The sequence below is a fragment of the Carcharhinus amblyrhynchos genome, chromosome 21 (assembly GCF_965287045.1).
Source record: "Carcharhinus amblyrhynchos chromosome 21, sCarAmb.v2.hapA, whole genome shotgun sequence".
Lineage (NCBI taxonomy): Eukaryota > Metazoa > Chordata > Chondrichthyes > Carcharhiniformes > Carcharhinidae > Carcharhinus > Carcharhinus amblyrhynchos.
Genome location: NC_137344.1, coordinates 5,716,354 through 5,731,431, shown reverse-complemented (window position 1 = coordinate 5,731,431; position 15,078 = coordinate 5,716,354). Strand labels below are relative to the sequence as shown.

At 41.9% G+C, this 15,078-nt stretch overlaps 1 protein-coding gene across 2 annotated transcripts in view; it reads left to right on the top strand.

Moving 5' to 3' along the window:
* The window catches only part of cep112 (centrosomal protein 112), a 468,252-nt gene that overhangs the window by 264,374 nt on the left and 188,800 nt on the right, over positions 1–15,078 (top strand). For both annotated transcript variants that reach the window (XM_080209170.1, XM_080209169.1), the window contains one exon: positions 2,251–2,386. In XM_080209170.1, the coding sequence (XP_080065296.1) occupies positions 2,251–2,386 (136 nt within the window). The remainder of the gene's footprint in view (positions 1–2,250; positions 2,387–15,078) is intronic.

Here is a 15,078-nt window from a genome sequence, read left to right as displayed (position 1 = left end):
AGACTGAGATAAGAACTCACCATTGTTGGCTGAATCGTGGATCGGGACATGTTCCAAGGCCTGCTGTGCCATCATGAACTTCCAAAGTCAAAATTGTAAGACAATTGCCCTGGCTATCTTTGCCTTCAACTCCATCCAATCAGTGTACCAATCAAACATACAAAGTAATGGCCTCAAAAATCCTTAGGCCACAATCCCTTTGTTTATCCTAGGTACAGCAGCTAATAAAGAAAGTGAATAGAATGTTGGCATTTATAACTAAAGGCATAGAATATGAAGGTAAGGAAGTATTGTTACTGTACAAGGCATTGGTGAGGCCACACCTGGAGTATTGTCCACTGTTTTGATCTCCACATTTGAGCAAAGATGTAGTGGCATTGGAGGCAGTTCGGAGGAGGTTCACTGAATTGATTCCAGAGATGAGGGGTTTGTCATATGAAGAGAGATTGAACAGTTTAGGCCTATACTGTCTGGAATTTAGAAGAATGAGGGGAGGTCAAATTGAGGTATACAAGATGATAAAGGGTATGGATAAAGTAGACGTGGAGTGGATGCTTTTTCTTGTGGGGCATTCTAAGACAAGAGATCATAGTCTTAGGATAAGGGAGAACAAATTTAAAACAGAGTTAAAGAGAAACTGCTTCTCCAAAATCTGGATTGTGAATCTGTGGAATTCGCTGCCCCAAAGTGCAGTGGATGCTGGGACAGTGAGTAAATTTAAGAAGGAGTTAGACAGCTTTAATCGGTAATGGGTTGAAGGGTCATGGGGAGAAGGAAGGAAAACGGGGATGAAGAGCATATTAGCCATGATCAAATGACAGAGTGACTCGATGGGCTGAATGGCCTAATTCGGCTCCTATATCTTCTGAACTTTACGCTGGAAACATACCATCCTGAACAAAACTCACTTTAGTTTGTGAGATCAACAAGAGGCTGTTTCATCTGCATGGGGCCTGTAAGTGGCTACAGCACTACTTATTTATCATAGTACCTGTCCTGTAAGGAGGGCGGCCATGCCTCCCCTCCCTGACACACGTGAAATCCCTCCTCGACCAAACTATCCTTTGCACATTCAGGACGTTTCCCTCACTTTGGCCTTCTTGGTGGGGTATGTTGGCAATCCTCTGGAGGACAATGTACCTCACATCTCGAGATGTACCAGCCTCCATCATTAAATTGAACTTCTGAGTCTTGGAAATGGGAATTTCTGATGCAATGGAGATCCATTCCCTAAATCTGTCTCCTTGTCATTGTCCTCTGTCTATAGCAAACAAAGGCCAGATACGTAGGCCATTCATCCCAATGATGGCAGATCACATCAACCGGCCTATACCAGTAGACAGAGTACTGTCATATTCAACCAGCCCACGCTTGTAAAACTCAGCATAATGTTTCATGTTAAATGTGATTCTGTGACTTGGCAACACTTTGTGAACAATCCAGTGTGTGCTAGGAATAACATTAAAAACCAATTTAAAATTATCATTAAGGCTCACAATATGGCACAGTATTCATATGCATGGACCCTCCCTCTGCAGGTACAAAAAAATGTCCAGACATCGCATCTTTTTTGAATTAAAGGCATGGGAGACTGCAGGTCTGTGCTAACACCTCAACCAATCAGAGGTAACTTGCCAACCAATCAACACCCATGAAACCATGGAGGGATTTGAAAATAAGGATACAAATTTTAAGATCAAGACATTATTTGATTGCAAACTAATGTTGGTCAGTATCCACAGTAATGATAGGGAAATAGGATATGCTGCAAGTTAGGACATGGATAGCAGAGTTTTGTATGACCTCAAGTCTAAGGAGGATAGAAGGTGCGAGACCAGCCAGGGATGCATTGGGATGGTCAAGTCTAGAGGTAATGAATGAGGGTTTCAGCAGCAGATGAGCTGAGATAGAGATGAAGTCAGATGATGTGACATGAGGTATTGAAACCCAGCAGTGAGATAGACACCCAGGCAATTTATTCTGGTCATTAGTTGAAAGATATGTTGGCAAAGATACCCGGACAATCTTCCTGGTTCTTGCTTGAATAGTCCAATGGATCTTATACCAGCATCTGGGCAGATAGAGCCTTTTCTGAAAGATAACATCTCTGGGAGTGTAGCATCTCTGGTGTGAATCTCACCTGTGCAAGAGTTTTATTATGTGAAGATAAAGGTTAGTGTTGGGTTTATTCTGTGACTCTTAAGGTACTTATATAAAGAGTATATTACTGAAATATTTGTGCTTATTTAGTGAGAAAGAAGACCAGCTGATGAAGGTGACTGAGATGCAGAAGCTCCAAGCCCAGAAGGCAGATGCAGCTTTGGAAGAATTCAAGAGACAGGTGGAGCTGAATTCTGAGAAGGTCTACTCTGAAATGAAACAGCAGGTGAAGCTTCTGCTATTGAGTCTAAGGAATTTATTAAGCTTTTGTGCTGGATTATTTCTGTTTTTATTAGCAAGTGCAAGTTTTCACAATCATCTAACTACCTCTGAAATGTTTTTTACCAGCGGAGGCAGAAGGTGTGCTTTCACGTCTTTACCCACCCAAACAACAAAACAAAGCTTCCCGTTTTCCTAAACTGTATTTAAAATGTGAAAAAAATGAATCACTGTATTTTTGAGGTGACTTGTTCATTGCAAGCTGCTGACTTAGTGCTGCTTCCAACTACTAAATGAGATAGATTGGCATCTATTTCAAATCGCCTAGCTTGTTCAAATATATCTTTTTTCCTCACCTTGTTCTGATCCTGCAGGCCATTTTCCAGTTCTGAGTGAGAAGTCAGGAAAGCTTTTGGCTATTGACCTAGTGTTGAGATTGAACTAGCAATAGCACCGTTCAGTATCCCCCTCCTGCACAGCGTACACACACACACTTAGCCTCCACTAGACATCTCCCAAGATAGTTGCAGCGAAGATCAGAGACTCACTGGAATGGGAAGTTCCATCTTCATCTCTTCAATTTATGACACAGCCTTAGCTTTACGTTAGCAGTAAAGTACATGGTGCCAATACAGAAAGCGTGAAATGATCTATTTTCCAGCAGTGATACCTCTCCATGCTAAGTACATAAAAAAGGTGCTGTAGTGAGATAAGCAGTCCCAAGTCTTCTTGCTGGAGAAAACAGGCTGGCATAAACCCTGAAGCTGCAAAAAAAAAGTATGTAATTAGATGTGGAGTAGCAGAGGTTCACATGGCTTTAATCCACCTGTTTTCCTCAACCAGTGTTCTTTTAAGTGTGTGCTCCTACCCACTCGGTGTATATTGAGTTGTAACTAACAGTAAACGTGTGCTTAAAGAATGTGATGCAGAATATGGCTGTATTCAGCTTTAAAACTCAAACAAACCTTCTTCCATGACTGTGGTAACAGCACATTTTATTCTCCTCATCCGGGCTCTTGTTGGCTGTTTCTGAGAATTCTTCTCCATTACACATTTGGCAGCAATGCATTTTATCATCAGCCAAATGTTTTATCCACATTGATGCAATACAGTCTTCAAATTCCATTTTCTCCCACATTTGACAAGAAGCACATGGATTTGGGGGAGTTCCTGAAGAAAAAACACATTTGACGTGCAAACTCAAAACAGTAGCCTGTGGCCACATTATATTCTATTAATGTATCTTTCTATCTATGATTGACCTGCTGTATATTTCAGCAACAATGCTCATTTGTATCTGTGCAGCATCTGAAAAGCAGAAAAATGAGACAGGATGCTTCACTGAAATGTGATTAGATAAATACTGACGATAATAAGATGAGTAACTGAAAGAGGTGGGTTTTAAGGACGAAAAGGAGACAGAACATTTTGGAAGGAAATTCCAGAGTTTTGAGCCTAGATGGCTGAGCACATGGTTGCCATTATTGTAACAAAAGGAATCAGGGATGCATGGAAGACGGTGCTGGGTGGCACAGTGGTTAGCACTGCCACCTCCCAGCACCAGGGACCCAGGTTCGTTTCTGGCCTTGGGTGACTCTCCGTGTGGAGTTTGCACATTCTCCCCATGCCTGCGTGGGTTTCCTCCAGGTGCTCCGGTTTCCTCCCGCACTCCAAAGATGCGCGGGTTAGGTGGATTGGCCATGCTAAATTCCCCCTTAGCATCTAAAGCTGTGTAAGTTAGGGAGAATAGCCATACTACATGCACAGGACTACAAGGAGAAGATGGAGAGGAGGGCCTGGGGGGGTGCTATTTCATTGAGTCAGTGCAGACTCAATGGGCCGAATGGCCTCTTTCTGGCGCTGTAGGGATTCTGTGAAAAGAGTTCCCAGAGGCCTGCAGGAGTGATAGATGGTGGGAGATAGGGAGGTATAAGACTGTAAAATGATTTGAACAATCACTTGATGCAAATTTGAAGCTTGATGAATTGGTTAACAAGCAGGAAAGGTCAGTCAGTGAGTTCAGGGGTTATATCAGCTATCAGTGGTGCCTGCAATGGAAAACTGGGAGATGGCCAGCAGTTCAGCGGGAGTAGGATAGAGACAGCAGGATGTAGGTCTCATAAATAAGGTGAATTTGAACAGGGTAGGCATGGAAATAGAAGAAACATTAGAGAAAACTGTGGATTCATCAGCAACGGAGCAGGTGAGTGGATTTTCTCAATCTTAGTGATAAAGGAGTCTACGAGCTCCTGACTTTAATGGCTGGAGGTGAGCATGAAAGTAAGTGGACTTTCAGGCAATAATAATTAGTGAAGGAAAGAACCTAGGATTACTCTGCATTTCATCATGTTTTGGGAGAGAAAGCAGAGTTGGCAGAGGAGGGGAGGCATTGATGATGCTTGGCATGGTCCAGCCAAATCTGCAGACAAATAGCTAAACTAGTTGAATGCCAGATAGTTTGATGTTTGCATCCTTTATTTTTGAGGGAACAAAGGTGGGAGTGTAGAAGGAATTGATTGGTAACAGTACTTTCAAAAGTGATGCTGAGGGACTGATGTCAAAATAATGAAGAAAAAACCACTGAATTACACCCAGAAGTATTGGTCTTTAAATAATACCTGAGGTTTTTATAATGAACACACAAGCCATTGGCTGAATTGCTGCAGAATTGCCCTGAGAAACAATAGAATCCCACCTGGTTGCCAGACAAGATACTTCTAAAAATATCCAGAAGCTAATTGCCATCTGCGATGGAGACAAGAGATATCCTGTGTAATGTCCAGATAGATTTTGTGGATTCGCCTACCCACATGGAATATGCAAAGAATGGGTTAAAAGCCAGCTGAAAAGTTGCCCCAGGTTGTCTGTCAGTGTGTGTGTGTTCTGTGAGACCAAGTGCTGCAAATTTTGACCAAGAATTAAAAGCCAGCAACCACACACATAATACCCCTGCAAAGTCATTTTCAGGTATATTCTTAATCTCTCTCTCTGACTATGGAAGTCAGCAAGGACCGCAGCTGATAATAGAAGCTTCTCCACCAAACCACACAACACTGGAATTGGAACACCAACTATTCACCTGTTAAAGTCACCTCAACTGGATTCTTGAATTGCAACACTCAATCACCTACTGCTCACAAGTCAAGGACTGTTCCATATCCCTCTTTTATAGTTGCTTACTTTGAACCCAATTCTCCCTTCTAATGTGCATGAATGTATGACCATTTTATTACCTTTTGTAACTAATAAACTCACTCTCTCTTTAACCCAAGAAAGCCTGGTTAAATTAGCTCCCTTTCAAACCAAACTATTGGGCCTGGGAAAAAGGTATCCATGAAAAAGAATCTTTTTAGATTAAATTTAATCTTGTTATGACAAACAGAGAGGGTTAAATAAAGACAGGGAATCAGTTCATCCCTCCTCACCCGGGATTGTAACAATTTTGGGGGGGACAGCATCCCAAATTGGTGACAAATCGAGAGGTCTCACTCGGATCAACAACTTGGGGGGAGTCTCACCTGGGTTGGGTCAGAACAGTGATTGAAAAGATCGATAGCTTGCAGAAGTATGGTAGTGAATGGAGGCCAAAGGCTAGGTGTTGGGACTTTGACACTGCAGTTGTGAATGATTTGAGGAAGTTTTTTCTGGGATGGCACAGTGATTAGCACTGCTGCCACCCAGCTCCAGGGACCTGGGTTCAATTCCTGGCTTCGGTCACCGTCTGTGTGGAGTTTGCACATTCTCCCTGTGTCTGTGTGGGTTTCCTCCGGGTGCTTGGTTCCCTCCCACAGTCCAGGGATGTGCGGGTTACATGGATTGGGCATACTAAATTGTCCCTTAGTGTCAGGGGATTAGCTAGAGTAAACGCATGAGGTTAAGGGGATAGGGCCTGTGTGAGATTGTGGTCAGTTCAGACGTGATGGGCCGAATTGTCTCCATATGACAGAATCAGAAGAGGAATGTTTTAGGAGAGTGAAGAATACAAACAGTTGATTGGTGCTATTCTTATCTGTCCTTGAAAGGAGAGGCCGCGTAATATAGCAGTGCTAAGGGATGGAACATTTGTGTGATGGGAGAGATTAAAGGGAAAGCAGGAGGGAAATATTCTTGGTGAGAAAGCCCGTTGAGTTGTGCTGACAATTGAAATCACTGAGGATCAGAAGTCACTCAGTTCAGGGGCTAAGAGAAGAAATGAATGGAGGTACATGGACGAGAAGTTCAGGGTGAGCCTTGGCTGGGCTATGGAAAATAAGAAAGTCAGAAGAGTGGAACAAGGTGAGGTGCTCAAAGGATGAGAATGTACCTATGGACTAGAAAGAGTCAGAAATGCGGTTTGGGCCACGTCAGTACACAGTCACAGCAGCTCAGGCAAGGCTAGTGATGCAAGTGTAGACAGGTATGGAGACTTGGGTGGGGAGTTGGAGAGGGATAAGGATTGGTCACCTGTAAGTCAAGTTTCCATCAAAGCCATGATGTCAATTCAATCATCCACATTAAAGCCTTGGATGGCATGTTTGCAGGTGAATAAACTTTAGGCAAATCAGAGAGAGAGAATTTGATGCTTTGGCAGAGTCAGGGGTTCAGCAGTGGAATAAATGAGTAGGCTGGAAGCAGAGTTGGTGAGATTAAGCCCCAGTGGCTGTGGTGGGTGGGAAATTTAGCGACAGTGAAGATTGGGGAAGTTGGGGCTGTTGCTTGTGAGGAGGCTATGACAGATTTATCCAAGAGGTCATTGAGACTTTCTAACATTTTATTTCAAATTTTCTTCCTTGGTAGCAATTTGTTAAATTCAGAATTTCATTCAGGATTTTACTCCACCATAATATATTCATCAAAGGGTGATTCTGAATAAAGAGCAGGCTATACACTAGTATCTGTTGGAATTCACCATCATTGGCTGACCCTCGATTCAAGCATGGTATTTACTCAGGTCTCTGCTATGGGTCTTCATGTGACAGAATAGGCTGATTTCTGACCCATAGATCTTTGGGCACAATGGGGCAGGATTCCCCATGAGATAGTAGATTCCAGATGCAGGATTTGTTTCCTTTTCCTTCCTCTCTGCCACCATTCACTAAGACATTGTGACTGAAAGCATGGTGCAGTTTGATGGACAAGTTGTCACCATTTTGATTAGTTGGGAGCAAACTCCTCCCAATGAAGCAAACTTCATTGCTGCTGCACTTCAAGGGGAGTCAGAATGTCTTTGAAGCATTTTCTTTGTCCTCCCACGGAACATTGGCCATTTGAGAGTTGAGAAAACGGGACCTGGCAAAGGAGATGCTTTTCAGCTATCTGAACAGTGTGCAGTCCATCGAAGTTTATTTCTCAGGAAATTTGCCTGAATACTTGTCAAGAAGGGCAGTAGCATTTGTTTAATGTTCCTTCCAATGAATCCAGGGGATGGAAGTGGAGGCATTGCTTATGGAATTTCTGTAGCTGTCTTGTGTGTCATAGATGCACAGTCCAGGTCTCTGCAGTATAGGAGTATGGTGACGACAACTGCTTTGTACATTTCGGTTTTTTTTGAATTGTGGAACTCTTCATTGTCAAACATTTGCCATCGTAGCCGATCTGGTTTTCAACCTGCTCGTCAATGGACAGTCCGAAAGATATGCTGGTTAGGTGCATTGACCATGCTAAATTCTCCCTTAGTGTACCCAAACAGGTGTTGGGGTGTGGCATCTAGGGGATTTCCACCGTAACTTCATTGTAGTGTTAATGTAAGCCTACTTGTGACTAATAAATTAACTTTGTGAGCAAAGGAGATTTAATCCATTTGACCTTGGTCTATATATGGCCCTGGTAGCTTCAAAATAGCTTTCATGTTCTGATGGTCAGTATATTGTTAGATCTCTCAAGACTTTCTCTTCTCACCACATGCCCTGATCTTCTGGATTTGTCTCAGGGTGTCAGCCTTGAGCTGTTGGACTGCTGTCTTCATGACTGGAAATCTTGGTCTGATCTGCCAGACAACGAAGAGCCCTCATTTTTGTTCTAGGAGTTCAACGAGTTTGAAAATTTACACGTGCCAAATACGTGTATAGGGTATTAAGCTGGAATAGATGACAGACAGTTGGACAAATCATTTGAATGGGTTAAACAAAATTTTTTGGAATATGACTCTTAATCTTTTTGTTAACTGTCTGAATTGATACATTTATGTAAAAACAGAGGAAAAGGCATTGAAAATAGATGAAAGCCAGAATAAGAACTCTCCCAGAACTTGCTAGCTGTGAAAATAAGTGCGTTTCTTATCACATCTTCCTGCTGTGTGCAAAACAACACTTCCAATTGACTGAAGTCAATCCAATCTGGAGTTTTCTTTTCAGTTGACCTTCTTGAAGTCTCATCATTCATGTTATATAATATTTGTGACTAAAAAGCTGTGTTATTCCTCTTTTTTGTTAATTTTCCTAGGTGTCACCCTTGCTCATTCAGTAGTACTCTCACCTCTAAGTCAGAAAGTTGTGTGTTCAAGTTCTGCTACAGAGTCTCAGAGATTCCTACTCCTAATCTGGGGTGACACTCCGCTCCAGTGGAGTACGGAAGGAGTGCTGCACCATCAGTAGTGTCATGTTTCAGCTGAAACCGAGGCAGGTGAAAAAGATCCCTCTGTTTAAAGGAAATCAGGAATTCTCCTGGTTTGCAAACTCAACCAACGTAATTTACAAAGAAAATATGATTACCCTGTTACTCTGTGGGACCTTGTTGCAGTAAGAAGTCTCACAACAACACCTTGTTGCATGCAGATGAGTTGCTGCACTTCCCTACCTTGCTTCAGTGATTACTCTTCAGAAACAGTTCATTAGCCATGAAGGGCTTTGGGATATCCTGGGGTCATGAATGGCATGACATAAATGCAAGTGCTTTCTTTCTGAACAGAAACAGTCCTCGGAGCAGCGCTAAATGCTTGGATCCATCCACAAACCCCTCCTTGCATTTCACCAAGGCTTATGTGTTTTGCCTTAAAATTAGGAATCAGAGGAATGGTATGGTCCCTGGCAGGGATGGAAAGTCTATACCCGCAGCAACTCGGAGACTTTCAGGCTGGTTTTTTTTTAACTGCACCTCATGCTCATCCTGAAATCACACTGAAAGTTGACCGTGTAATTACTTTGGAAGTGTGGATTTTGTGGGTTGCATAATCCTTACAGCACCATTGGTTCCTCAGGACAAGTTCATTTTGCCGAGGGGAGGGGAAAAATTTAGCTTCAAATCAGGAAACACTCTTGTAAGGAATTCAGTTTTCCACTGTTACTAATTGATCCCAGCACTGATGCATAAGAATAGATTGCTTCCAAATGACATGCTTTGAAGTGAGGTAAGCTATGAAGTCCAACACAGTAACTTTTGGGACAGCAACTAAATCTGTTTCATTGCTCGTCGTTTAACTTATCGCCAGTTTTCTTGTCATTCCGGTCTGTGTTTGTTGCAGACTGAAGATTGGAATAGTTTTGGCATTATTAGAAATTAAAGTACAATCTGATAAATTGGGGGAATCATTGGAGTGGGTTTGTTTTTCAGGCAGAACGCTATAGTTTTTAACCCATTATTACCCAGTGCACAATGCAGCGCCATCTGGTGAATCTATAAACAAAAATGCAAGAATGATCAAGTTTTCCAGTTAGACATCTTTTTCTGAAAAGTGGAAATATTTAACTGGAAAAATGTTCATTTTTGTGAAGCACAGTTGTTGGGAATTTAAACATCAGATTAATCAAATGTTCATTTTTCAGATTTCCTCAGCCGTTTGAAGCTGTGTAATAACAGTGCCTGGGTCGAGTGGAATTTGAGAGTGGTTGGACTGGAATCAGCATCAAGTGGGGCATTTTGATGAAGATGCCCCAGCCCAAGTTGCAAGTCTACCTTGACTTGTTTTTGTTTTCAGCTCTTTTCAGATTGATGGGAGAAATGTTTAAAATTTAAGTTTATTTTTATTAGTCACAAGTAAGGCTTACATTAACACTGCAATGAAGTTACTGTGAAATTCTCCCACTCACCACATTCCAGTGCTGTTTGGGTCAATCCACCTAACCAGCACGTCTTTCAGACTGTGGGAGGAAACCAGAGGACACCCACACAGACATGGGGAGAATGTGCAAACCACACACAGACAGTGACCCAAGTGGGATTCGAATCCAGGTCCCTGGCGCTGTGAGGTAGCAGTGTTAACCACCATGCCACCCAAATGTACAGGTTGTTTTCGATTGCGCAGTCTTTCAGTTGGAAAGCCCATAAAGCTGCCTTGCCACTGTTTACTCCTCACACCAGAAACCAGAGCCACAGTTTTGCCACCGCTGCTGCCGAATATTTAATTGAGTTTGAGCTGAAGCACAAGTTTCCAAGACCGGGAAAGAGAAAGATCTGCAGGCAGCTAGTTGTTGCAGTATAACTGCTTATGTCAAACAAGTGAGTCTTACTGTCCAGGAGACCAAAGAGTGATAGACCTCCAGAAAGTTGCTGTTACATGCTCTGGCACCTGTTTGGGTACTCGGAGGGAGAATTTAGCATGGCCAATGCATCTAACCAGCATGTCTTTCGGACTGTGGGAGGAAACTGGAGCATCTGGAGGAAACCCATGCAGACACAGGGAGAATGTGCAGTCTCCACACAGTCAGTGAACCAAACCAGGTATCGAACCTGAGTCCCTGGTGCAGTGAGGCAGCAGTGCGAACCACTGTGCTACCGTGCCACCCTGTTCTTTGATACAAATTAGCATTTTGTATTTCCTCTCTGCTCTTGTTTCTCTTTTGGCATCAGCATTATTTCATTTTCAAACTCAGTGTATCATCCTTAATCTATCTTCCAGGTTTTACCCTCTCCCAGATATTTTTTATTGATTTTCTCCACTTCTCTTAGGAATTTGATTAAGGATGATACACTGAGCTTGAAAATGAAATAAAGCTGATGCCTAAAGATAAACGAGAGCAGAGAGGAAATACAAAGTGCTAATTCGTATCAAAAAACGGGGTGGCACGGTAGCACAGTGGTTAGCACTGCTGCCTCTCAGCACCAGGGACTCGGGTTCGATTCACTGACTGTGTGGAGACTGCACGTTCTCCCCGTGTCTGCGTGTGTTTCCTCCGGATGCTCCAGTTTCCTCCCATAGTCCAAAAGACATGCTGGTTAGATGCATTGGCCATGCTAAATTCTCCCTCCACATACCCGAACAGGTGCCAGAGCATGGCGACTAGGGTATTTTCACAGTAACTTCATTGCAGTGTTAATGTAAGCCTACTTGTGACACTAATAAATAAACGTAAACTTAAAAGGGTCCAGAGGAGCAATTTTTTCACACACAAGATGGTGAGTGTCTAGGACAAGCATTTAGACAATTAGGGTCATAGAGGGATATGGGCCAAATACGGGCAATTGGGACTAACTTTGAGGTTTAAAAAACAGGGCAGCATGGACAATTTGAGCTGGAAGTCCTGTTTCCATGCTATAAACCACTATGACTCTATTAAAGATAAGCTAGAGTGAGAAGGAAATGCAAAATGCTAATTCATATTGAAAAACTATGATTAACAATATTTTTCAACCTTAAGAGCTCTTTGAGTATGAACATTTTCCCATTTTTCCCCCCACTTCCCCCACTCATTGGGATAGGACAAAAATTTGATTCACTGAAGAGCAATGCAGGTTGTCTTGTATTTTTTTCTGATTTCAATGTTCAAGTGTTTAAGCAGAATCTTTGTGTCTTTGTGCAGTTGCCCCACTCTTGTCGTCATTTTTTATGTTGGGGTACCAGTCATTCAGCAGGCAGAAAAAACTGCTAGGCCTTCAGTCCCATAGTATTTGTCATGTTTGTAGAATTCTGCTGGGAAGATGAACTGGTCACGAGGTCTGGTGTACAGTGGCAATTCTCTTATTCTAATGGGTTGTATCAACCAAACTGCTGGCTGGGAACACAATGCTTCTCACAGCTAATCCTGATAGTCTGGGTTTTTCCTTTGCATTGGATCTCAGACCTGAGTTGAAGTTCTAGTTGCACCATTCAGTCCACGAGAATAATTTTAAACAGAACCGGGCTTAATTTCCTTCTCTTCCCTCTGTTAGTTTTTGTGTACTTTAGATTTCTAATCTTTGATGTCTGTTGTCTGAGTGAACTGGTTACATAGTGAAAAACTAAAAATTCACCTATCACATACTAGCTCAATTTAAAAGGAAGCATTTAATTAAGGCAGTAATTTCTGACAGTAAAGGATGAGGCTTCTAACTTTCAATGGACTGAGGATCTTTGACAGATTTTCGTCACTGACCTTGGCAGAGTGTCAGCATTTTTGAGGAAGCATAACCTGATGCGTATGACTGGCATGAGGGACAAAGACCTCAAATAGACTTAAATACCTTGAGCTGTCAGCGACACGTTGCATTTTTAGACCAAATTGGAGTGATGCTCAACTCCATGCTGTGTTTGACACTTGGCAGGTTTGCCCGTATAGTGAGGAAGTAACAGGAATTGACCCATTGCACAGAACTACATCTCATATAGCTTCTACCTGGTATCTGATGGTCTCACCAATCAAATTTGGTAACAGTTTTTAATGGAGGTTTGTGTAAATGGTAAAAAAGGACTTTCAAGCATTGATGGCAAGTATTGGCAAGTATTCCTTCTGTGGATAAAGAACAGGAAGTTTTTTTTTAAGTATTTATTAGTGACACATGTAGTTTACGTGTCCAACCATTGGCTGTGAATTATGAGCCAAAAAAAATTGAAAACATTTACATTCCTTGTTTTTTTTATGGTCATTATTCAATTGCCACCAAAGGACACTATTCTATCACTTGGATTGGAATAGAACAGTGTTCCCAGGTTTCCACCACCCCTGATCAAGTTGCTTAAAGCTACATGAGAATCTTGTTCCCCTTCCATGACCTGTTCTACCCTATTTGTCAAAACATTGAATCTGTCCTGAGGACCTCTCTCCAGAAAGGGTACCATCACCAACTTATTGTGCACGGGATCACAGGCACAAACCTGCTTCCTACCATAGCACCACTGGGCCTTTAAACCACACTGATATTTGTGGACTAACATTAAATTAATCTGTCATAGAGAAATTGTTGGAATCTATTATTAAGGAGGTTATTGCAGGATACTTAGAAAGTTGTAATATGATCAGACAGAGCCAACATAGGTTTGTGAAAGGGAAATTGTGTTTAACTAATTACATTTTTTGAGGAGATTACAGGACAAAGTGGATAAAGGGGAACCTGAATATGTGTGCACTTGAATTTCTAGGAGGCATTTGATAAGGTGCCACAAGATAAGAGCACATGGTATAGGAGGTAAGATATCAGTATGGATAAAGGATTGGCTAATTAATAGGGAGCAGGGATGAAAGGGTATTTTATGGGAGTGTCACAGGGATCAGTTCTGGGCCATCCTGATTTGGATGAAAGGACTGACTATGGTAGTTAAATTTACCAATGGCACAAAGATAGATAGAAAAATGGATTGTCAAGAAAAGTGGAGTCTGCATAGGATAAAGACATGCTAAGTGAATGGGCAAATATTTGGCAAATGGTGGATAATATGGAAAAATGTGAACTTGTCCACAGGGCAGGAGAATGGAAAAGTAATATTTTATTTTTATATTGAGAGACATTGCAAAATTTGGTGGTAAGGGGGGGAGCTAGATCCTGGTGCAGGAACCACAAACGGTTAGTATGCAGGTCCAAAAAACATTAGGAAGACAAATGGACTATTAGCATTTATTGTAAAGGGAATTGGATATAGAAGTAGGGAGGTTTTACCGCATGTGTACAGGGCATTGTGAGACCATATTTGGAATATTGTGTGCAGTTTTGGTCTCCTGATTTGAAAAAAAAGATATAATTACATTAGAAAGAGTACTTGACTGATTCCTGAGATGAGGGAGTTATCTTCTGAAGAAAGGTTTAACAGGTTGGCCCTATAGCCATTGGAGTTTAGAAGAATGAAAGGTGACCTTATTGAAACATGTAAGATCCTGAGTGTACTCGAGAGCGTGGATACCAGGGTATTTCCACTTGTGGGAGAGACTAGAACTAGGAGGCATAGTTTAAGAATAATTGGTTCCCCTTTTATGATGGAAATGACAATTATTTTCTCTCTCTCAGGATGATTAGTATGGGGAATTCTCTTCCCCACAGGATATCTGAGGTTGGATCATTGAACTTACTCAAGACAAATTCTTGATAGAGAGGGGAATCAAGGGTTATTGAGGGAAAATAGAGAAAGAGTTTAGAGCACACCCAGATCAGCCATGTATTAATTGAATGGTAGACAGGATCAAAGGACTGAATGACCTACTCTGCTCCTATGTCTTACGTTCCTTAATTGTCAAGAACATCTTCAAGTGGATTTAGGAACTTGGTACATTGCTGCAAGTAGATAACATGAGTTAACATAACATTCAAGAGGTTCATACGGCTGAACTATCATTCCTGTAGGCTGTGAAATTACAAACCAGATTCACAGGAGCTGGAATAAAAAAGTTAGCCAACATGTTCAACATGCAGTATCTCGCTGCCAGTGTCAGTGCCACCAGCACTCAATGAAGACACAACTCTGGACTAGTAACAGTTTTAACCAGTCACTGTGTATCTTCGAACCATCCTTTACCAACTGCACAATGGGTTAACCTGCCGCTTTGATAGTTTCAGTTTTCACTGTATAATTCATATTCCTCAGATCAGTCTGCTGATGCC